The sequence below is a fragment of the Arachis hypogaea genome, chromosome 20 (genome assembly GCF_003086295.3).
Source record: "Arachis hypogaea cultivar Tifrunner chromosome 20, arahy.Tifrunner.gnm2.J5K5, whole genome shotgun sequence".
Lineage (NCBI taxonomy): Eukaryota > Viridiplantae > Streptophyta > Magnoliopsida > Fabales > Fabaceae > Arachis > Arachis hypogaea.
Genome location: NC_092055.1, coordinates 118,349,972 through 118,375,726, shown reverse-complemented (window position 1 = coordinate 118,375,726; position 25,755 = coordinate 118,349,972). Strand labels below are relative to the sequence as shown.

At 35.0% G+C, this 25,755-nt stretch overlaps 2 protein-coding genes across 2 annotated transcripts; both read right to left on the bottom strand.

Annotated features, from left to right (window-relative positions):
* Window positions 1-12,773: 12,773 nt before the first annotated feature.
* On the bottom strand, window positions 12,774-15,219 carry LOC112782286 (ankyrin repeat-containing protein BDA1-like). Its single transcript, XM_025824632.3, has 2 exons — window positions 14,493-15,219; window positions 12,774-13,744 (listed from the first exon to the last, which is right to left on the bottom strand). The coding sequence occupies exons 1-2, from the start codon at window positions 15,090-15,092 to the stop codon at window positions 12,947-12,949; spliced, it is 1,398 nt and encodes a 465-aa protein (XP_025680417.1). The 5' UTR covers window positions 15,093-15,219; the 3' UTR covers window positions 12,774-12,946.
* Window positions 15,220-17,494: 2,275 nt separating this feature from the next.
* Window positions 17,495-21,153, bottom strand: LOC112783516 (uncharacterized protein At1g32220, chloroplastic). The gene is made up of 10 exons (XM_025826492.2): window positions 20,809-21,153; window positions 20,590-20,707; window positions 20,403-20,491; window positions 20,263-20,318; window positions 20,118-20,173; window positions 19,283-19,376; window positions 18,776-18,855; window positions 18,512-18,554; window positions 18,231-18,322; window positions 17,495-17,972 (listed from the first exon to the last, which is right to left on the bottom strand). Exons 1-10 carry the CDS (start codon window positions 20,862-20,864, stop codon window positions 17,793-17,795), a joined length of 864 nt encoding a protein of 287 aa, XP_025682277.1. The 5' UTR covers window positions 20,865-21,153; the 3' UTR covers window positions 17,495-17,792.
* Window positions 21,154-25,755: the final 4,602 nt, after the last annotated feature.

Here is a 25,755-nt window from a genome sequence, read left to right as displayed (position 1 = left end):
GCTGACAAGTCCTCTACTTGGGCAAGGTTAGCCTTTCCTCACCTCATATGCCACCTCTGCAATTCAGTTGGAATTGACATAGAGGGAGACATCCTCATTGAAGAGGACAAGCCCATCACTAAGAAAATGATGGAGCAAATAAGAGATCATGGACCTCAACAAGAGTATGAGGAAATTCCTCACCATGAAATCCCTGAGATGCCTCAGGGGATGCACTTTCCTCCACAAAACTATTGGGAGCAAATCAACACCTCCCTAGGAAAATTAAGTTCCAATATGGGACAACTAAGGGTGGAGCACCAAGAGCATTCCATCATCCTCCATGAAATTATAGAAGATCAAAGAGCTATGAGGGAGGAGCAACAAAGACAAGGAAGAGACATAAAGGAGCTCAAAAGCACCATTGGTCCTTCAAGAAGAGGAAGACGCCACCCTCACTAAGGTGGACTCATTCCTTAATCTCCTTGTCTATTTATTTTCTGTTTTCGGTTTCCATGCTTCATGTTTAATTAATTTTGTGTCTTTACTAGATGATCATTAGTGTTTAAGTGTCTATGTCTTAAAGCTATGAATGTCCTATGACTCCATCACCTCTCTTAAATGAAAAATGTTTTAATTACAAAAGAACAAGAAGTACAGGGTTTCGAATTCATCCTTGAAACTAGTTTAATTATTTTGATGTGGTGACAATACTTTTTATTTTCTGAATGAATGCTTGAACAGTGCATGTGTCTTTTGAATTTGATGTTTATGAATGTTAAATATGTTGGCTCTTGAAGAATAAGGAAAAAGGAGAAATGTTATTTGATAATCTGAAAAATTATAAAAATGATTCTTGAAGCAAGAAAAAGCAGTGAATACAAAAGCTTGCAAAAAAAAGGAGAGAAAAAAAATGGCGAAAAAAAATAGAAAAAGAAAAAGCAAGCAGAAAAAGCCAAAAGCTCTTTAAACCAAAAGGCAAGAGCAAAAAGCCAATAGCCCTTAAAACCAAAAGGCAAGGGTAAATAAAAAGGATCCAAGGCTTTGAGCATTAGTAGATAGGAGGGCCTAAAGGAATAAAATCCTGGCCTAAGCGGCTAAACCAAGCTGTCCCTAACCATGTGCTTGTGGCGTGAAGGTGTCAAGTGAAAACTTGAGACTGAGCGGTTAAAGTCAAGGTCCAAAGCAAAAAAAGAGTGTGCTTAAGAACCCTGGACACCTCTAATTGGGGACTTTAGCAAAGCTGAGTCACAATCTGAAAAGGTTCACCCAGTTATGTGTCTGTGGCATTTATGTATCCGGTGGTAATACTGGAAAACAAAGTGCTTAGGGCCACGGCCAAGACTCATAAAGTAGCTGTGTTCAAGAATCAACATACTGAACTAGGAGAATCAATAACACTATCTGAACTCTGAGTTCCTATAGATGCCAATCATTCTGAACTTCAATGGATAAAGTGAGATGCCAAAACTATTCAAGAGGCAAAAAGCTACAAGTCCCGCTCATCTGATTGGAGCTAAGTTTCATTGATATTTTGGAATCTATAGTATATTTTCTTCTTTTTATCGTATTTGAATTTCAATTTCTTGGGGACAAGCAACAATTTAAGTTTGGTGTTGTGATGAGCGGATAATTTATACGCTTTTTGGCATTATTTTTACATAGTTTTCAGTATAATTTAGTTAGTTTTTAGTATATTTTTATTAGTTTTTAAATAAAAATCACATTTCTGGACATTACTATGAGTTTGTGTGTTTTTTTGTGATTTCAGGTATTTTCTGGCTGAAATTGAGAGACTTGAGCAAAAATCAGATTCAGAGGTTGAAGAAGGACTGCAGATGCTGTTGGATTCTGAACTCCCTGCACTCAAAGTGGATTTTCTGGAGCTACAGAACTCCAAATGGTGCGCTCTCAATTGCGTTGGAAAGTAGAAATCCAGGGCTTTCTAGCAATATATAATAGTCCATACTTTGCCTGAGTTTAGACGACGCAAACTGGCTTTCAACGCCAGTTGCATGCTGCATTCTGGAGTTAAACGCCAGAAACAGGTTGCAAAGTGGAGTTAAACGCCAGAAATAGGCTACAAACTGGCGTTCAACTCCAAGAGAAGCCTCTACACGTGTAAAGCTCAATGCTCAGCCCAAGCACACACCAAGTGGGCCCCAGAAGTGGATTTCTGCATCATTTACTCATTTCTGTAAACCCTAGTAACTAGTTTAGCATAAATAGGACTTTTTACTATTGTATTTAGAGATCTTTTTTGGAACATCTTTAGTTTCATCTTTAGATCACGTTTGGGGGCTGGCCATTCGGCCATGCCTGGACCTTCATCACTTATGTATTTTCAACGGTAGAGTTTTTACACACCATAGATTAAGGTGTGGAGCTCTGCTGTTCCTCATGAATTAATACAAAGTACTATTGTTTTTTCTATTCAATTCAAGCTTATTCCGATTCTAAGATATTCATTCGCACTTCAATATGAATGTGATGATCGTGACAGTCATCATCATTCCCAACCTATGAACGCGTGCCTGACAACCACTTCCGTGCTACCTTAGATTGAATGAGTATCTCTGGGATTCCTTAATGAGAGTCCTCGTGGTATAAGTTAGAATCCATGGACGGCCATTCTTGAGATCCGGAAAGTCTAAACCTTGTCTGTGGTATTCCGAGTAGGATCTGGGAAGGGATGGCTGCAACGAGCTTCAAACTCACGAGTGCTGGGCGTAGTGACAGACGCAAAAGGATCAATGGATCCTATTCCAGCATGATCGAGAACCGACAGATGATTAGCCATGCAGTGACAGCGCATTGGACCATTTTTACTGAGAGGACAGGATGTAGCCATTGACAATGGTGATACCTAACATACAGCTTGCCATAGAGAGGAGTATGAATGATTGGATGAAGACAATAGGAAAGCAGAGATTCAGGAGGAACGAACGCATCTCTATACGCTTATCTGAAATTCTCACCAATGAATTACATAAGTATCACTATCTTTATTTTACGTTTTATTTATCTTTTTAATTATTAAATCTCTATAATCAATTGAATCCGCCTGACTGAGATTTACAAGGTGACCATAGCTTGCTTCAAGCCGACAATCTCCGTGGGATCGACCCTTACTCACGTAAGGTTTATTACTTGGACGACCCAGTGCACTTGCTGGTTAGTTGTGCGAAGTTGTGACAAAGAACTAAGATCATGAACGTGCGTATTGAGTTTTTAGCGCCGTTACCAAGGAATGGAACCGTCACGATTTCTGCGCACCAGAAACCACTTTTCAGTTTATTTCAAATAAAAGGAAACTCTCTTGGTTAATAACCGCCCACTAATGGTCATTTAAACTCCCTTCAATTCTCTCTCCACTCCACATTTAATGTGCCCCTAACCTCCCTTCTCCCTCACTCAATTCGGTTCTCTTCATCTCTTCATATTCCACTTCTCCATTTTCTTTATCATGAAAAAGAAAACTGCCCCTAGAAAAAGTGAAAGAATCCTCTTCTCTAAAAAACCTTCCACACCTCAAACTCACACCCACATACATATCCATTCTACCTCTTCGTCTTCTCCCTCACCACCATCCAAACACACAGACACCATGAGGAGGAAAGTAATAGCCACGAAGACATCTTCAAGGAAAAAGAAGGAGAAGGTTTCCGTAGCGGAAGAAGAAGAATCACACACTTCACCCATTCCATCACCACCGCAATCACCACCAAAGAGGACCACACCCGGACGGAGTACCCAGAAGACAAAGGGGTTCGCCTTGCATGACACCAAGGAGCCAGCAAACTTGGAGTCATTAGATTTCAAAAACAAGTTCAACCGATTACATTCACATTTTGATCCGGCAAAGTTCAACTCTTGTGCCTCCTATGAATTTCACAAAGAGGTATTGGAAAAATGCCACCTTTGTTCCACCTATCTCGTCAATCTTGACTCACTCACCAACAAAGGGATCAATCTCTTCTCTGTTTGAACTTCTTCACTGGACACCACTGCTCCACATCTAGAAACCGGTCTACCCCGGTTTAGTCCGTGAGTTTTATGCCAACATGCGATTGATAGATGGCACTATCCACTCCTATGTCAAGAAGGTTTTCATAACATTAAACTCTAAGACTATTAGGACTGCTCTCGGCTATAAAGAGGAAGGGCCAAGAGCTTATATGACTGAGAAGTGGGACTCCCAAGTCGGGGTCACGTACAAAATCGTCTTGCAACATATTTGTGAAAATCTATCTGGCTTGGACGGCACTATTCCTACCCACAAAGCACTCGGTCCTACCAACTCCCTGCTTCACAGGATCATCACCCACATCCTGACCCCTCAAAGTGGCTCCCATAATAGAGTAACATTTTCTGACTCTCTCATACTATTTACTCTTGTTACATCTACTCCTATATCATTTAGTTACCTTATGATCAGACACATGTCGAAATCAGTTAAGAGCACCAAAAAGGCGAATCTGCCTTATGGCATATTTTTAACAAGTATCTTTGAATTTTTTAAAATTAATCTCCTAAATGAAGCTGTAGAAAATAAGGTATCTATGATCAAAGGAGGAGGAGCTACGAAGGGAACCAAGGGGAAGAAATCAGCAGCCTCGGATAATGAGTTTGAAAGTCGGCCTGAGTTTTCCAAAACCACTGAATCCATCAAAGAAATTCTCACTGAATTCTCCAACATGTCGGAGCTGATGGTACAATCCCATAAGGCAGCTCGTAAGCAAGCCTATGAAAATGAGAGGGCGTGGATGAGGTGCAAAGATCGGGTAGGACTCATGTTGCAGAGCCTTGAGGAGGAGTTGGGTGCTGCTAGTGAAGTGGAGGCTGAGGAATCTGAATTCTACTTATCTGATGATTAATCTCTGTTTCTTTTCTGTTTATTGATATTTGGCTTATGATGGCTCAATCTGAAAACTGTAGTAGTTTATTTTGGTACTATAGACATATGACACTATGAAACACTCCTGACATTTTGGATATATTTTGGATATTCTGTTTTTTTATGTCATCTTTTGCAGGTGCCCCTTGATGCCAAAAGGGGGAGAAATGCTGAAAATTGAAATTAACAAAACAGGAGATGAAATCCTTTTGAGGATTCATGATCTTCCTTGTTTCAAGTTTCAATATCATGTTGTGATGATATGTTCAATTAACAAAACAAGGGATGAAATCCTTTTGAGGATTCATGATCTTGCTTGTTTCAAGTTTCAATATCATGTTGTGATGATATGTTTGATAAGGCATCCGTTCTATCTTAAGTGCTGTTGCTTGATGCTTGTAATTTATTTTATTTATCTTGGTAAAATGTTTGTTTGCCGGGTTTGTGATGCATTTGACTTACCTTGATAAAATATTTGCTGTTTTGGATTTATTTTTTGGCAGTTCCTTTAAGCTGTGATATAAACATGAAGTTTGATAGTTGATATGATTTGAGATGATCATACTTGATTAGATATATTTTTCATGCTATGATTAATTTGCTCTGATTTATTAAGTGGAAAATATTTTTAAAATAGCTTGAAAAGCAGCTTCAAGAAACATTAATTTTTGTTTGTACCTAATTGTTTTGTATGTGCTTGAGCAGAAAAATCACTTTTATGATAACAAAAGAGTTTTTGTTTGTCATCCAATTCTGCTCATAAATCAAGCATTCAACATCTCAAAATTAATATGTTGAATAACATAGTTGCCTAAGCTTGATTTCTAAAGTTACAGGTATAAAGCTTCCCTTGGTAAAATAGCATACATTAAGGGGGAGCCTTGTGACAATTGGAAAAGGGAAGGAATACTAATCTTCAAAGGGAGTACTCAATATTCTAAACTCTAGTCTCTTTTCATTTTAATTTTAATAATGTTTGTCATCAAGGGGGAGATTGATAAGTTTGGAAAACTCTAAATTTAATTTGATGATAAACAAATATTATTAATTTAATTAAATTACAAAAATATCAATTTGTTTTTTATTCATATGTATTAATTGATTATTTTGTTTATGCATATTTTAATTGGGCCAAAAATAAAGGAAAACTGTTGCAAGCCCATATATGCATCTCACCTTCAGCCTTGATGTTAAATATGATTATGTTGGCTGAATTATTTTATTGGGCCAGTTTGATTTATTACTGCAAGCCCAATGTGCTTTTAAGTATCTAGCTTTGTTCAAAGTATGGTATATTAAGTGGTTGAAGCAATTTGTGATTAATTGGGGCAGAACCATGTTAAACTAAGCCCAAAATTAAATTGCTTGAAGGCAAGCTTGCTGGTCCAAAACCATTAAGCTAAGAAAGCAAAATTTTATTGCTTCCAACGGATCTCATTCTTTCATAATATGGAATTCAAATTTCATTAAAGTAAAGTTAATACATGCATTGGAAACATGAGAGAGAATTGGTCCTTGATTTGATGGACATCATCATGCTGTACGCTACCTAATGCAAGGGAAGTAGAAATTTAATTTACTTCATCAAAATCCATTAGTTAGTGTTCAAATTTCTCTCTCCTCTCTTTCTTACCTTTCTTCTTGTTCTCGGTCATTACACAGCAAGCTATGGAAGAAACATTGAGCCACCGAAAAGAAGAAAGTGCAAGCAACAAGACCATCACAATGATGGCAAGAAAAAGAAAACTAAAAGTATGCTGTGGCTAAGATTCTCAACACTTGTGGTAAGATTTGGTGAAGAGATCTTGGCTTCTCCATACCCAAAAATAGAAAAGAAGATCTCGATCAGAGAAGAAGATTCTTGGAGGGATGGCTTGTCTCTGATTCTGCTTAACCACCACAGGAGGTAGCTACAGTGGCTACGTGATGGAAAAGGCAGAGATTGGAGCAGATGAAGTTGTCATCATCATGAAGCATCAAGGACCAGGAATCCATCTTGGAGAGCAAGGCAAGGATGGAGGGCTCGGATTGATGAAGATTGGTGACCAAGGAAGGACTAGAGGTAATTGCATGTTAGGTTTTGCATGGGTTATCTCTTCTCTCTCTCTGGCCGAACCGGTTCTGTTTTGAAGAAGAAGAATATTAGCTTGGTTTGTTTGGTTTCAACCTTGGAGGCTTCTCCCTATAAATAAGGATGAACAGTCAAGGTTTGATTTAAGGAGAAATGAATGAGAGTGCAAAGTACAGGATTCTCAGAGCTACCTAAGCTAACAGAATTTCTTCTCCTTCAATGTATTCTGTTTTGTAATTTTTCTGTTTAATTTTTTCTGTCTTGAGTCTCATGAAAAAAGACAAACAGTGAGGTTTGTAATGAAAAAGTCATAGAGCGGAAAAAGGCAGAGAGTGCAAAATTAAAAGAAAAAGCCATAGATGTCCTTAGAGGTCCTTTGTACATCTGTGTTGTGTTTCATGATTCTGTGGGAATCCCCTTGCAAGTTGGGTTAGCACTTAGCAGTGAAAGCTTGGTAGTAACCAAGTCAAGTTCAGGATTGGGTTTAGATTCTGGACTTGTCCCGGATAGGAAGGGTAGTTCCTAGGGAGAATTGGTGTTTTTAATCAAAGATGATTATAGTGAAATTTCATTATTGTTGTGATGGAGACTGGATGTAGGCTGCACTGCACTTAGCAGCTGAACCAGGATATATCTGGGTGTAATTTTCTCTCTCTTCTACTCCATTTCTGTTTCTGCTGCACAGAAGATAAAACTGAAAAATATCTCGTGCTGATCGACGAGACAAAAAGAAAAGTCTTGTGGCTGGGTACGAGACAAAAGAAAAAGTCTCGTGGCTGGTTATGAGACAAAAAGGCACAAAGTCTCCAGAAGTTGTTTCAAAGACCAGCAAGTGTTATCAAGCGAAAAAATGGGCTAAGATTCAACCCCCCCTTCTCTTAGCCACTGAAAACCATCAATAAACAAAATCGAGCACCGACATTCACACACAAAATGATAACGTAAGAAATGTCATATACAGAAGCAAACATATATATATATATATATATATATATATATATATATATATATATACACACACACACATAAGTTTCGGAATAAGATACATAAAAGTCACTAGTCTCGATCCGCGAAGAAAAGGCCGACGAGAATATTACAAAACCAGAAAAATATACAAAATAAAAATCCTGTTTTTCCAAAGAAAAATCTCTAAGAGGAAATATACAATGAAGATCTCAAATGCGGAAAAAATTCTAAATAGATCAAAATAAAGTTTAAAAGAGTCTTTTTCGCTTCACCAAATAGAATCCCACACTCTCAACGAAGTGTGTCACACCCTACATCTAAAAAACAGAAAATTTATGACGAATGAGAACTCGAAGGTTCCCAATAAGATAATAGTTTCAAATAGAGACTATATAAAGAAACATGGACCCACTAAACAATTCTAATCTCTAACTTAACCAAAGTTCAAATCTAAGGTTCAACTAATCCATCCAGAATTAGTTTACTAAAATCTCAATATCTATTTCTAGTCTTAGTCATTTCCAATGCATCATCATCATCATTGTTTTTTTTTTTTTTTTTTTTGCTGAAAATTAAACTGTTTGATCATATTGTATTTTTGATTAAATAGTTTAGTATAATATTTATCTAAATCTTAGCTATTTTCATTTTCACGTGAATAAATTCTTTTAAATACTGTCTAAAATGTTTGATGTCCGAACCCTCAAAGAGTTTTCTAATGTTATGATTGAGCGCACTGAATTGTGATTGCAACTTTGGATAATATAGAATTCTAAAGAAAAAGATTATATGAGTTTATGAAGTAAGAAACTAAAATTATTATTATTATTATTGATACTATTCCAATATATATGCTGGGACTCGATTCCCAGCTTTCTTATTTAACTTATTATAAGGCTTTGATAAGATAAGTTGAAAACTATGGAAGAGTATTATTATTATTGTAATTCTATTACAGTAAACTTTTACACCAGGATTCTACTACACTAAACTTCTATTACACTAAACTTCTGAAAATGTTTGCGTTTTTTAATTATAGGTTGGGTCACCTCTATGTTCAATATTTTGAATCTTTCTGTTTCTTAGTTTAGTCTTGTAGAGCATATTTCATTTTCTTCAATATTTTGTAGGAGTGTATGTGGTAGTTGGTGATTCTCGACTTCTTTGGCTATCTAAAATGTTCAAGAGTTGAAGAATTTATACGTGGTAATTGGTGATTACATTTTACATTTATGTTTTGATCATTTTCTTGTTTTTACATGCACAACAATCTGCAGGTTGACGCCAGAATGAGGAACGAATTAACATTATAAGGAGGTATTTGATTGTTTATTGGTGCATTTGTTTTTGTGTCCCACATGATTATTATTCAATTATTACTGATTAGGAAGTGAAGTAAAGAGAAGAGAAGAGAATCCATAATATGCGGAAGAAAAGAGTGACCTCACTGCTATGAGTTTTTGTCTCACTCACTCTTCTCACCATGCCACTTGCTTTATCAATTAATACTCATTCATTAAATTAAAGAATGTTGTTCATCCACCATAACCCTTAACAACCAGCAATCGTTTTCTCTTGTTTTCCTTCTTCACTTGCTGATTGCCACTTGCCTCATCAGAAGAAACAAATCCTTTATCGAAATGTTCGGTTTCTCTCGTCGTCGCACCAAAACCCCTCTTTCTTTTCAAGTTTGCTTCAATTAATTAATGTGTTAAACTTGAACGTGTACTGCAATGTAGATTGAAGGTGCAGCTTTCTGACTCAACTCAGGGAATTAGGAGTCCCGTCAGGAACCCCAAACGAAATGGAACCACCAATGTAGTAATTTTCTTTTTTGCTTTTATTCATTTCAGCAATATATAAAGTCTTAAGCTTGTTTGCTTTTATTCATTTCAGGGTGAAGATGAAGGAGAAGAAGGAACAGCCACACTTCATCTCAACCACAATCAACCACCTCAGATAATTGGATGGTCTTGTCAATTGTAGGGGATAAACAAACTCCTAGATCCAATGTATGTAATTTTCTTCTTCTTCTTAGTGTATTTTGTGAAAATTTTGTTGTTAGGTACTAATTGAATTGAGGTATTATTATAGTGGTTGGGAACAAGATGATAGTGGTTGATGGCGAATCTGGAAATGGATTCTTAGATGATGTGCAGGTGTGAGTCTTAGAGATTGTTGATCAACATTGGCTAGTTAATTGGTTGTTTGTTGGTTTCTTCATATAACTCTGTTTTTGTTTATTGCTATTCATTTCTATTATCAGGTGCTGAATTTCGACACATTTACTTGTTGCCAAGCAGTCTGCCGCTGAAGATTCCAGCATGCAAGGGTCATTGTTTGGTTAGTATGTCCTGTTAGCACCATATTCTCATTAAGTGTTCTGCATTATGAATGGACATTTGTTTTAAATTGATAATCAATCAATAAAATTTTTCTGCTGCCTCAATTCTCTTATAGTTGATGATAACTTGGGTAGGTTTTTTTTGGAGAAAAAAGTACTTCTAATTGAAAGAAAAACATATTAAAAAATTGACAAGATATTTCAGGTTTAACTCTGTATTTTTTACATTCAATTGATCTATTCTGATTCATGTTATATTACTGATTTAATTATATTTTTTATCTTTGTAGTATGGACATTTGATACAGAAATTGGGTACAAGTCATATCGGTACAAATTTTTACTAATAATTATGTAAATGCTTCTAAATATCATTATTTATGATTGAATAAATATCTTCACAGAAATAACATTAGGCAATAATACTGATAAAAAGATTTTGTTCTTTGTATGTTAGACTTATAGTTTTAGTGTTGTTTTACAACCACTGTCGCCGCTAGGGGTGGCAACGGGGCGGATTTTTGCTCTACCTGACCCCGTCCCGCCGTACAAAAACACGCATCGAACCCGTTCCGTTTCTACCCGCGGGTAGTAAAATGTTAAATCCTAACCCGTTCTTGCGGGTACTTGCCTCGCCCCTACCCGCCCATATAATTATTAAATCCAACAAATAAAATTAAATTTTAAAAATTATATAACCATCATTTACATACATAACATAAATTAAAATATGATATAATATTATTAATCATTTTATTAATTATTTTATATATATTACATATATTATATATACTGGGGCGGGTAGGGGCGGGTTTAGCCTAAACCCGACCCCGCCCTGCCCCGCCTAAGAACCCTCCCCGTTAAAACCCGCCCCGAACGGGTAGGGGCGGGGTGGGTACCCGCGGGTTCGGATAGTGTTGCCACTCCTAGTCGCCGCTACCGTTAATCTCTTCGAATGAGGACTATGATGATAATGAGGATGAATATGACACTGAGGACTATAGTTGATAGTTTTAGTATGATTATACAATGACGATTATAGTTGATGTATCAATACACTTTATTTATGTTTTGAATTAAGGTTTAATTACTCTATTGGTCCATATAGTTTCACCAAATTTTTAATTAGGTCCCTATACTTTTTTCTTTTCAATTGGGTCCCTACACTACTTTTAATTTTGTAATTACGACCTTTTAATGTTAAAAATATTAAAATTAATATAATATTTTTACCAAAACACATGCGGTCAAAAATTTAATTAAATTTTTAATTATAAATACCTTCAATTTGCAAAGAAATACTCAGTTAACTTCCAATTGAAAGGAAAAAAAGTATAGGAACCTAATTAAAAATTTGGTGAAACTATAGGGACCAACAGAGTAATTAAACCTTGAATTAACTTGCTTGTTTATGGTAATTCTCTTTTAGTTTGATAATACGATGAACATGTTTATTTTTTAAAATATTATAAATGTTCGAATATAAGTTAGATGAAAATTTGTCTTTATTAAATTTATATTTATTTTACATGAAAACAGGTCTATTTTGCAATGAAAAAATCTAAAAAAAATTATGTTTTAGCTTATAGACGAATTTTCCATCTGTATTCAGAGTTTGGAAATGTTTTCCAAAGCTCCAATTATCGACAAAAAATCTGTCAAAAAATCTGACGCTAGTTACCAACGAAAAATCTGTCGAAAAATCGGACGATTAAGCGAAATAGTAGTGACAATTACCAAAAAAAAAATCCGTTGGTAATGGGAACAAATCCGTCGGTAACTTACCGACAGAAAATCTATCGAAAAATTTGACAATTTTTTAGCGAAAGGGGACCATTACTGAAAAAAATTTTATCGATAACAAAAATAAATCTATGGATAAATTACTGATAAAAAAAATATGTCGGTAAGTAATTTTCGACAAAACTTTTACAAAAAAATAAAATCTGTTGTTAACCAAAAATTCGTCTATAATAAAAATCAAATTATCTATAAATCTATCTATAATAAATAATTTTTTAATTATATTTAATTTTCGAAAATCCGAACTCTTACACTACATATCCTCTATCCTCTAATATTCCACGTAATTCAATTTTAACTCTTAGCAGAATATATAATATGCATGCTACTACGCTATCACTGTCTTTGAATCTTTCTTTTTTAGTTTTTAGTGATATATTATAAAATTAAGAATTTAGTTTTCAACTATTTATTTATATATTAAAATTAATTATCTAAATTAATTATTAAAATAAAATAAAATATAAAAAATTTAAATTATAAATATATTTATTTATAAAAATATTATATTTACATTAAAATCAATCATTATATATGTATCTTTTAACTTATTTTCAATATATATTATATACTAATAATTAAATTTAATGGTGGATTTTAATATATACGTAATACAGTTGATATACATAAATATATATTGGTTAATTTTAATAATGAAAAAAATAGATTTTATTTATTTTTTATGTATGGTTAGTAATTAAAAATGTTAATTAGCAAAACCACAATAAACTGAGTCAATTTATAACGGATATCTCTGTTATGTTACAATCACAAAAATGGTTTAAAAAAAGAGGTTAATTAAAGAAAAAATAAAATACATATATACGTTTTTTTTTCTTTGTTAATAGATGTGATCACCATTTAGTCACCAAAAAAAAAGATGTGATCACCATTTGTTTCCTCCTGAGAATCTAGATCCATCTTCCTGTTTAGAACGATATCTTTTGAGCTTTTTGGATAATCGAATGTATACCGAACCTCCCCAAAAGTTCAAAACCAAAAGAATGCATGGTAGAGCCACAGCTGCTATGCCCAATTTACAGCTTGGCGAAATAACGAGCATGGAGAACATATAGCAACCACAGAATAGAAACAGCGGAGAAGCCACTATAACACTAACACGCCCTCTCGGCATTAACAAACATATCATCAAAATCGATAGATAAAAAGCGCACGTGTTAAATGACCAGAACCAAATGAAATCTTGAACCCTCATCACCGCTTTCCCAGCACCAACATTGTTATTATGATGATGATGGTTAAGCCTGAAAGGGATGCTGAACTTGCTCGAAGGTGGTGGTGGAGATGGTGGAGATTTGGCCTCCGCCTGGTACACTCCGCCGGGGGGGTTAATTGCGGCTTCGTAGGTGCTTGTTGCGAAGAGTATCGCCACTACTAAGAGGGCGTTGCGCGTGTCGTTTGAGATTCGCCTTCTGAGGCGCGTGATGTAGATTGCTACTCTCTCGTGGAAAGTGATTCTTGATCTTAGGTCTTCTTCCAGGGGTGTGATGGCGAGTGAGGTGGCGCGTAAAGCTCCCCCTCTAACTAACATGTCCCTGATCTGAGTGATATCTGCAGTGTTAACTTGTTGCCTTTGATTGTTCTCCACAATGTCTAAAGCTGTTGAGCCCTCTAAATTCTTGATGTTTAAGTCAATGTTGCTGTCTATCAACAATCTAACCGTCTGAAAAAAATATTATTAAAGTTAGCATTCTCGTGCAGTCATATTTATATTAAATTAATAGTTAAAAATTATTAAATAATATTTTAAGATGAGAAGGTTAAGAGACCAACAATTTTTGTGATTTGTAACCATAGTAGTTATCAATCATGTTTTTAATGGTGTGAGATTTTATCCAATGGTATAGAATTACTTACTTTTCTTCTCATAGTTACATGCTTACCAGAATTTAATAAAATTGTTAGTCCTTAAATTTTTTCTAATATTAAATATATACTAAAATTAAATATTAATATAAAATATATATTATAAATTAATTAAATAATACATATATTTATTTAGAATTTATTATTTTTCGTTAACAATTTTAGTCTCCATCCCAATTCATTAGTATAGTAATCTAATAATATATTTTTACAAAAATATTATCTGAATATTAAAATTAGTTATCAAAATCATTCATTATATATTTACATATAAATACATGGGTTGTGTAGCTTATTTTTAATATATATTTTATATTTCTAACATATATTTTATACTAGTAACTGATTTTGATAGTTGATTTTAGTATATATGTAATATAATTAATATTTTTAACTCATATTTTTAAACATTATTAATTAATTATTAATTTTATAAAAAAAAAAAGAATTTTTAGCTAATATTTTAATCAAACATGTGAAATGTTCTATGAACAACCAAACTTTTTTTAGGTGATGAAAAATTGTTGTGGAAAAATTCTACCTACCTGTGGTGGTAAGGCTTTGAGAAGTGCAAGGTGGAGAACGGTGTTGCCTTTATCGTCCGCCCAATTAAGTACCCGTTTCTCTGTTGCGTGAGCACACTTGTGGCAACTCCTACGAACCCAGCCGACCAGAACCTCAAGAGCCTCAAGCTGCTTATATTTAACCGCCATATGCAAAGCAGTCTCACTCCCCACATTCACATCTTCAATGGAACCTGAGCAAGCCGACAAGAATCTCGCTACAAGATCGGTTTGCCCAATCTTAGTCGCTAAATGCAAAGGTGTGAGTCCCTCTCTTCCCTTGACCCGGACAAGGTCTTTGTTGATGTCTATAAATCTGCACACCGTTCTGTAGTTTCCGTTCTGTAATGCAAGGTGCACGGGGCTAAACCCATACAGGTTCAGCTTCCATGCAAAGATAGGCTTCAGTCTCATGATCTCAGTGGCAAAACTGGTTTGACCCGCGGAGGCTGCAAAATGCAGAGGTGTATTGATGAATGGTACGGAAGCAATGCGGTCCAAGAGATATGGATCCACCTGAAGAAGCTTGTAGAGCAAGTCTATGTCTCCCATTTGTGCTGCCACATTCAATGTCTCATTCATTGTTTCGTTAATGATCTAAAGAAGAAGGAAACAATACGGATGGAAATAGAAGCCTATGATGAAGAATGGATCCTATTTGAAGAAATGGCGTGCCGCCGTTTACTTTTATTTTGACCCCACAAAACATGATGATGTGATCATTGCTGAGTCTATACGTTCTTGTTTTGACTATATATATATATTCAGTTTGTTAGTAATAGTATGTGCGCGTGTTTCATAAGTCGTGTGTTTTTCCACTTTGAAGTTATCATGCAACGTTCGTATGAATTTTCATATCAGCTTCGCTACTGACAAGTGACCCTGACACGTAGGCACACGTGCGGATGGAGCATGGTATGCGGTTGGAATCATTCTTGTGCCTTGCTTTCCTAGGATCTGCTAGGAAATTGGGGTATGTGAAAGTCAAATGAACTTTCAAATTTCTATAGTATGACCAATATCCTTGTGGGGATATTCATTCAATAATAGTCATCATTGGAGGTAATACTATACTAGGTCTTCAATCAAGTCAAATTCAATTCACCAAGTTTAACTTCATGAGTCATGACTGGACTGGGATTATTTAAAAAATAATGGATGAAATTTTTACTTTGTGGATTGTCACAGTACAGTGAAATTAACAATTCATAAAGTAAAAAAGTGAAAAAAAAAAACAAAAACAAAAACAAAAAGAGATTATAATCATCAACCCTCACACGAATTTTATTCGCGAGGTCACACTCACATGCCTTTGCTATCAGAAACAGTGAGTGAACTTTGACCAATGATTTGGTATAGAGGGATACCGGTAACCTTTCCTTCCTGAAATAATATTTATAAAAATATTTATAAATTCGATTTTGTTAAGTAGACAATAACTTTCGTAAATAATGTGAACAATAAACTTCAAAAATTACTCTAATAAAGTAAAAACACGTTACACTCCTACAGAAATCATAAGTGGAGAAGGAAGGTTACTGTATGCATTACTGCATTGTTTACTAAACTTATTGTCTACCTGTATTTTTTCTTATAAATTTTATCCTTACACATTCGTTTCTTGGGAATTTCGATTCGTTCTCTTTTTTCTCATTTTCCAATTTTAATCCTCCAGCCACCGTGAGTTTAACGTTCTTGTGAATTTGGTCAATTACGTCGAAGGCATTGCATCCATGTAGTTGTGGTCTTTCATTAGTTCCACCGAGATTTGATCCTTATCTTCTTCTTGGACGTACTTCTTTGAAACTTTTTAAAGCATTTCCATTACACTCCTATGATGGTGGAGAAGAATTAAAAGAAAAAATGATATTATTGTTGGATTATCAGTGAATGATTCTGGTTCTCTTGCAATATGAGTTTAAAATTGAAACAGAATCAAGAATGATGAACTGAAACTAATGCCAGCTTCAACTAACTACAGTTTGTCTACTTCAAATCATAGGCAAATTGAAAACAGTATTGAAGATAAGAGATCAGTTAAAATCGAAAAAAACAAAATATAATATCATGAATTTTAGAAAAGATCATAAAAAACTAAAAAAGAGTGGCTTTGATGAATTTCGCTAGCTTTCCTTTTGTGAATTGACTAAACAAGATTACCTGACCAATTTGTGGGGTCCTCTCATGCAAACCAACCAAAAACAAAAAATAGCCCACCTTAATTGATTTATGCACAGTAAAAAGTGATGAGAAAGAAGGAAAGTACACTATTTTAACAGTACAATTATTGTGTAACATGTGCAACATATTAAAATACCGACCATGTTAAGGAAAATTTACGGTAATCTTTTTCGTAATAGTTCAGCATTTTGCTCATATTGAGAGTAAAGTAGGAGAAAGGATTCCTTCATTTCATTCGATCAAATTGAGAGAGCGCAACTACAATTAAGCTGCATGATGTGTTAGTAATTCTCAAAGAAGATAGGATGCAAGTTTATACACACAATATTTTTGGATCACATCTCTAAGAACTTTTACTAGAACATAATATATTTTACTCGTAGCTGCGAGAATGTGAGAATAATAAAATGTAATTATTTTAAATATAGTGATATATTTTGTGCAGTTTGTCCCGTAGTTTTCACTTTTCTTTTTTGGTATTCTTGAATTTTTCACATTTTAATACCATTGTTGATGTACTACGATTTTGCTTAAATTTTTCCGCAATCTGAATTTTCTTTCAGAGTTTAAGAATGTTATGCTCGCTATTTCATTTTTTTCTTTTTTCTTTCTGTTTTTGTTCCGTTGATCATCCATGCTCGTCCGGTCAAAATTTATAAAACAGGAAACTTCATATCAAATACCAAAAGAATATTGACCAACGAAAACAGAAAACTAGAAACTTCTGGGGAGAGTAGAACAAGTACTTGAATTTGAATTCAAGTATCAAACAAAACAAGTTAATGTGAAGGCTATGCATGAAGTGTGAAGCAAGTGATTGTTTTATTTACCTTGAAAATTTTGAAAGCGTACAACACGTTTACGTTCATCAAAATCTCTCTCTCTCTCTCTCTCTCTGACAAGATATAAAGTATATTCAAACCCACTTCAGGCAACAGAGTTTGTTGAAAAAGAAGATTATGAATGCTGAAACTAAAGAAATCGGAAAGAAACATCTATGGTTACATACACACGCCTTTCAGACATTATTCCGTGAAAGAGATGGCATCTGGTAGAAGCAAACCGCTCCGAGTGAAGTAAAAAAAATGGGGAAGAAAATTTCTACTTTGATTTGTGCTGACTATACCGTTGAATTCCATAAACATCAATGATACCGGGAGGGAAAACAGGGTCCGTTGCAGCTCTAACCGCAACTTTTGCAACTGACGTAACATTGACCGGAGGTGTCATTAGAGGTCCAACAAGTGGGATCTGGCTCAATGGCTTTGCATGTTGGAGAACCTGCATACTCGAAGTGAATTGCATTACACTCAGAACCAGAGGACAGTAATGTATAATGTGGCATAAATGCAATCATACTGATGCTCAAGAAAAATCTGAACTTTAATCATACTAGTAATTTAGTAAACAATGACTCAAACTTCAATACCATGATGCTTACATCTAATGTCAATTGATTAAAGAACAAAAGTTATTCACACTTTATGATCGGAGGAGGTATCTCAATGTCATAAATACTAGGGAAAAACATGAAATTACCATCTCCATTGGAGACCCAATTGCACCAAGGGGTATCTTCAAGCTCCCAACAGTTCGAGTCCCGTATATAAACCCAGGTCTCAGAATCACTCCTGGAAAATGCACATAGAAGTTCCATTAGGCCCCACACTGAGAACTATTGCCAAACTTCCTCTAGATCTCTCAGGCATAAGGGAGATTTTTTTTTTTTTTTTAACTAAGGAAACATCTTTGGAAAAGTCAGACCATAAAGATGGATGAGAATGAAATGTCACTCAGTAATGCCAAGACAGAAAATTTACCTCCGTAAGGAAATCTGGTCAGAAGCTCTGTTTCAGCAGCTCTCTACATCAAAAGACAATATATTATTTTAAGGATCATGAAATAAAAAATGGAAATGACCATTTAAATAATTTTGTTTACTCTTGTCTAAAGAGAAGCATATGATATGTTTTATTTTATTCAGCGGAGTTTTACCACAAGAAAAAAAAAGTTTCTGCCAAATTTCTTCAATGGATGATATGTTCCTCAAAATATACTTGATGATGAAGAGTTGGACATATTACCTTTCCTTCATAATAACCCCGCAATAAGAAATTAACTACGCCAAAGTCAGCAGCAGAGATATAGACGAATCTTTTAACACCTGCAAAACCATGTGTAAATCATCCAAGAACAATAAGTAACATGGACTCTAAAAATGGAAAATAAAACTACTGCATAGTTAGACAACCACAAATAATGAAAGCAGTTTTTGCATGAATTATATGTAACTGATAGGAAAGTGGATGAAAATGAACCCCTGTAATATCTGTTGAAGATTAAATAACTGTTATGTATATATATTCAGTTGGAGTTCAATAGTTCAATTGTGAATAGTACATCATTTTTATTTCAATTTATGTTTCTTTAAGTGGAATGTAGCATTTTCATTCTTATTCTAAGCTCAAGAGAAAGATATTTGCATTGCATGGGAATTGACCCAGCAACTCAAAGCAATAGAAGTAGAAAATAAGGTTGGCAAGAACTTAAAAGTATATCAAAAATGACAAATGTTTTGAATCTTCAATTACCTTGATCTGCAGCTGCTCTAATTGCATTGATGTTAGCAGTTCCGTTAATTTTGTACATGTATGAGTTGGAGCCAAAACCGCCAACACATGAGATCTTAGGAAAGAAACATAATTAGCACAATGAACATATGAATCATGAGGAAAACCAAAGAAGAAAAAGATAAAGCATGATCACAACATTGACTTCTCCTTTCCATTTCAAACTATGAGCATCTTCATCTTCTTTTTAAGAGTACTACTTATACCCGCTTCCCCCTTCCCTTTGCTATCCAAAGTCAGGACCCACTACTCACACCCCATTATTGTGATTCACGATTGTATTCGTACTTAGTTAAACATCCTCTAAAACTGTTCAGTTGTGTCTACTAGTTTGCTACACCCTACAATAGAAAATCCTTTTACAAGAAGAAAGGACAGCCCGGTGCACAAGCATCCCGCATTAATGCGGTAAGGTCCAAGAAAGGACTGCATCCAAAGGGTGTAATATAGGTATCCTAACTGATAATTACATCAGTGAGACTAATTCCAGGACTTGAAACCGTGATCTTGACATCACACGGTGACAACCCGACTGTTTCTCCAGGACTCAAATAAACACTTGAATATAAAAAAAGAACTGCACATATTTCTCTGTTTAGAAACTAGAGTGGTTGGTATTGGATATCTGAGCCACACTGCTATAAAAAATTGATCAAAACAGAGGTGATTGGCACCAAACAGATTGAAGAAAACAAAAAAGCAACATAAAAGTAATTACAGAGTTGGCTTTGAGCTTCCTCTTACTTATGATTATCTGTATTTACTAGGCATTTTAACAAGATAAGTGAAAACTTACGACAGCAGTGACCCCATTGAGAGCTTCTTTCAACGAATCACCCGACAGGAGGTTCCCTGTTTACACAAAAACAATTGAGATATCCATAATAGCACCGTGAAAAATGCAGAGTCCAAAAGGAAAATAAAGAAAGTGAAAAGCAGACCTTTATACCAGATGACATTGGTAGCCCATGAATCATGCAAGGATGACCTGCCAGACCTGCAACAAGTAAAACACAAAGTGAGTGGCATGAAATTGCACCAAACAAACAATTCTAATGGGAATGAAAGTGGGATTTGGAACCTGCTAAGACTGGCAACGGATAAACCGCGATCTAAGGCTTCTCTACAAATATGTGAGCCAACAAATCCATTGCCTCCCAACACAAGCAACTTGAATTGCATTGAGCACATATTAGGTTACACTTACACACACGAAATTAAGTAAAATAGAGTGAAAATAAATCCCGGTAGTAGAATAGAATGAATACCTTGTCTGTTGGGGGCGGAGGTATGTTTACCGTTTCAGCTTCTTCGACCTTGAAGGGTTCATCAACCTGATTGGAATCAGTGGTGAAACTTCGGGCGATCTTTGACGAGGCAGTTACACTTGAAGGAAAAAACAAGCACACAAGTGAGCATAAAAATAATAAATTAGCGAATTCCATCGGCGTGGAACCAAAAAGGGGAAAAGGGAGAGAGAAAGAGACTTGAGCCTGGAGAAGGAGGGGTTGGAATGGATCAATCGAGAGACTAATGTCCTCATTTGAACCTCGAATGTGGCTGCTCTTGCTGGATTCGTTGCTTGGGTTTTGAAATCAGAGTAAACCAAGGCAGAAGCAGAAGAAGAAGCATTAGAGCAAGAAGCAACAGGAACACATGGCTACTCTAATTTCTGCCACGTCTCTAACCATATGTGGCTCCATTCCAGCCTCTCTCTTTTTCACTTCGCCTTCTCCAGCTAACTATAAGCCCAACCTAAACAAAATACCATGCCCAATTAGTCCATTTTTTATTTTTAACTAAAAGTGTTGGCTCAATTACCAAAAAAAAAAAACTTATAGTGTTGGCTCTTAATCTTTTATAGTAAAATAATTTGTCAATTTTTTTTTAATGCACCGTCAGCTTTTTTTTTTTTTTTTTTTTTGAAAAACAATAGCAACAATCTTTCTACCAACATATAGTTAATAAAATAAAATTCTGATAGTAATAAGTGATTAAAAAAATAAGGAGTTGAATTTTGGTTTCTTTTAATTTACTCTTAAACTTAGATTCTATTGAGTTATCTTGAGTAAGAGATTAGAGATACTTTATTTTTATCTCTGGACGAGTTAAGAGCTAAAACTAAGATACTAGTAATGTATGATACAGAAAAATGTGGAAAAATAGAATAAACAGGAGATAATTTAGTATTGTCTCTTATAATGTAGAACCAGAAACAGAAAAGAGAAAAAGAGAATGACATACAGATGTATCCTGATTCAACTACTCAGTGTAATGTAGTCTATATCCAATCTCCATAACAACAATGATGGAATTTCACTATCTTTCAACAAATTACAATCACCAATTCTCCTTAAGATTCTACCCAATCCTATCTGGGACAAGTCCAGTTTCTAACTCAAACCGAACTTGACTAGGAACTCACCTACCTTTTCAACAGCAAAGTGTTAAACCAACTTGTCATAGAATTTCCTCAAGATCATGACAACTAAACAGAAAAACTAACAAAAATTTTCTGAGATAACCGTGACTTTTTCTCCAAGTTTAACTCTCTACCCTTTTCACTCATTGGCTTTTACCAATAAAACACAGAAAGACTAAACTGAGAAATTGAAATACTCAATGAAAATCATAAAGGAGAAGAATAAACAGCTCAGTGAGTTATGGGAACTCAAACGTTGTACTCTCACTCCTTGCTCCAATACTTGGCCGTTTACCCCTATTATAGAGGAGTGAAGCTTCCAGGGATTGAAACCTTTCTTTAGCACATGTTGGTTTTTCTTCTCCCAATAAACAGATGCAGTAGCAATGTTCAGAGGAGAGAGATGACAGAAGCAGTGACATGCAACCATACCTTCAATCTTCTCTTTCAACCTTTTTCATCTTGCTTCTTAAATTTGAGCCGTGCGTTCTTGCTTTGCCTCCAAGTTTGATTTTTGATCGTTGATAGGCAACAGAGCACCATTGACTTCCCTTTCATATTTTCCAAAACAGTATTTGTGACACAGAGGATTTCTTCAACAATCTCTAATGAAACACAAATGAAAAAATCTCCTTTTGTGATTTTTTTTATGTGATCTTTCCTTTTTGCTCTAGCCCTTTTTATCTTCTCTTCTTTGCTTGAAAATGAAAACTTACTTTTTGTTCTTCCCTTTGCCCTAACTTCAGAATTTTTCTTTTCTTTCTTCTTGTTTCAAAGAGTGATGTAATGTGAAAGAAAAAAGAGGAGAAAGAAGAGAGGATTTATTTCAGCGGTGTGGAGCGGTGTGTTCGAATGAAATAAAATTTGAATTACCTAGTTAGCAACTAAGTGGAGTGTGTGAATTTTTATAGTGACCACCTGTTTGGGCTTGGCTATGGATATGGGCTCACTTTCTTTCTTTTCTTATGATTTCTTTTCTGATGAAAAATATTTGTGAGAGCAAATGAATCATGGGCCATAATTTGAGTTTGTGGACCGGATGCCATTTGGCTTGCTTCATTGCCTTTTGGGCCAGTTTCAATTCAATTTATTTTCTGCACACTAAACAAAATTAATTATACAAACAATTTGATATTAATCCAATAATCTTTAATCATCATTTTTATCATAGTTTAGTTCTCTAAATTTAACAATCTCCCCCCTTTATGACAAACATTATTAAATTAATTGAAATAAAATGATAAAAAATTTTAGAAACTTTCCTTTGATGTTTCCTTTGTCATAAAGCTCCCCCTTTCTTTTGATCTCCAAACTTCTCCTGAATGTTAATTTTTCATAATTTGATACCAACAAGCTTTTTACAGAAAATAATGCCAAACATCCAATAAAATAGTTATATATCTTAAGGAACCTATTTGATCAAATGTCATGAGTTCACAAGGCTTATTGTCAATTAAAAATATCATAGGTCAACCTTGAATCAAGCATAAATCAGAGCTAATCCAAATATTAATAAAAAATCATCCATTCAACTAGATCAAGCTGTAAATTTTAAAACAAATCAAATCATAAATGTCATCAAAAATAGCAGCTTCAAACATTATCATTATAGATCAAAACCAAACTTCAAACATCTTCATCACATGTTCAAAATAACAACAGCAGTGTTTTCAATTTATTTTCTTTCTCCCCCTTTTGTCATTAAGAAGGAAAATATGCAGAAAAATCAGTCTAACAATCAAACCAAAAGAGCAAAATGAGAAAGTCTGTTAATAGCAGAGTTAAGTTTCTAAGTCTATTACAGTCAACTAAATAAAATAAAAGTCTAAAAGAAATAACATAGTTTTTCAGAGACAATTTTCCAACAACATTAATAGTGAGCAGAGACTAAGCATCAGAATCCCCATCCTCGATTCCAGCCAGATCCTCATCTTGATTGGTCATTTCTTGGTCATCATATAAGGCGTCTATATATTTAAGCAATACCTCAACTCGGCTCTGAGATTTCCAAAAGAAATTCTCATTTTGAAGAGCCAATTGCCTAGCTTGTTTGCTCGAATTAATCATCTGTTTTGTAAGGTTGACAAATTCTTGTAAAACATACTTGATAATACCATTCACAAGATACTTATGAGATGAGGATGTTTCGGTTGTGGATAGAGGAGGAGACTTTCTTGCTGATCTTCTCCAAGAACCATGTCCTTAGTAGCCTTTATGCTTTTTTTTTGGGTCTGTTTTACTGCACCACCACCTTTGAGGTATCAAAATTTGTCTTCCATGATCTCATCGCTCAAATCAATACCAAAATACTCAAAGATGCAAGTAAAAAATATTCCATATGAAAGAGAGATATTTTATCACTTTTTATGCAGTCAAACACATGGAGCATCATTAAGTAAGCAAAGAAAATTCTTATTTTGTTGATTATGGCAAAGAGAACCAAAGAATCACAGAGGGTGACCCATTGATATGAACCGCTTTACGGTAGAAAAATATGAGTGATAAGGCGGTGAAGTTGTGCACGGGACAGACCTATGGCTCTGTGAGTGGGTGTGACACCATTCATGAGAAAAATGTTCTCACATATGTTTGCCAAAATATCTTAGTGAAAAACTCCAAGATTATTGTCCCACTTACGAGAGATGTAGGCATTCACTCCTACTTCATGGTAATCAAAGGATCTGCCAATAGTCTCTTTGTTTAAGTAAATTTGGCAATCCTTGACATATGAGTGAACAACAACCTCAGAATAGTGCATAATTACAGAACTCCCTAATCAAATTTGGGTATATGGGCTTTCGAATTTTAAACAATTTTTTCACCCCAAAAATTTAAAATTTTCAATGAAATTTATTCCTTTTTCAGCCAAATTATTCAGGTTAGCAACAAAGGTAGAGTATAGGGGTCTTTTTGACACAATATCTTTATGAAACTCAAAATCCATGCAAGAAGTAAATCGTTGAGAATCAAAATGAGAGTGAAGTTGTTTACCAAAATAGGATTTGAATACAACTAGATATGGGTAAATGGGTTATTTAACGGAGTGAAGAAAAGGTCTTTTGTTACCTTTAGATGGACGAGAAGAGGGAACTGGGTGTCCTGGAAGACGAGACGTTGAACGAGGAGGAGGAGAAGATGGAGGTTCCTCTTCTGTCATGGGTCTTTTGCCTTTTGCCACTTTAGCCTTTGAGGAACTAGCCTCTTGAGGAGCCGATGATGGCCTTGAATTTGTGGTTTTGGTTCTTGCCATTGATTCGGAAGGTTGAGAGGAGTGAGAGGAGGATCAGTGTGAATGGATATGAATGTGAATGTGGGCTAGTGGTCTGGAAGGTGGATTTTGTGGAGGTCTTATGGTGTCCGTTCTCCTACGTGTGGCAACCTTTTTCTCATGGTGAAAGAAATAAAGAGTGCGAAGAAGAAAGAGAATGAGGAAGTGGTGGAGTAATGGGAGGAGATAAGAAGTTATCAAATCAATAACTGCTTTAAATGCTTTAAAAATATAAAAATAAATAAATTGGAACGTGATTCAAAGAATTTTGAATTTTAAAATAATGCATGCAATTTTTGAAATGACAAATCAAATAAGGATTTTGAAAAGAAACTGAAACTGATTTGACTTGAGAGAAAATAATAAAATTAATGAATTAAAAGTCAATACTCTTTTGATGTTGGTGATCCAAAACAAGTAATGAGACCCACTTCATATAACAGAGTATCTTTCTCTTGGGCCAGTGGTGGTTTTAAGGAAAAACAATGGACCACCATGGATTTGGTTCAGTTCTAGATTAATTATGATCATCAATAATCAACTTGGGTTGGTCAAGTGGTCAGCTCACTAGTCCGCTTAAGCAAGTGTCGGGGGTTCGAATCCCGCCTTGTGCATGCAGCATCCCATTGGCCAGCGGCAAACCCTTAAATGGAGCTCAAATCCGCGACGGATTAGTCCTTGACCTGTCAGGTTGGGGGATACCGTTGGAAACCAAAAAAAAATTATGATCATCAACGCACTTTC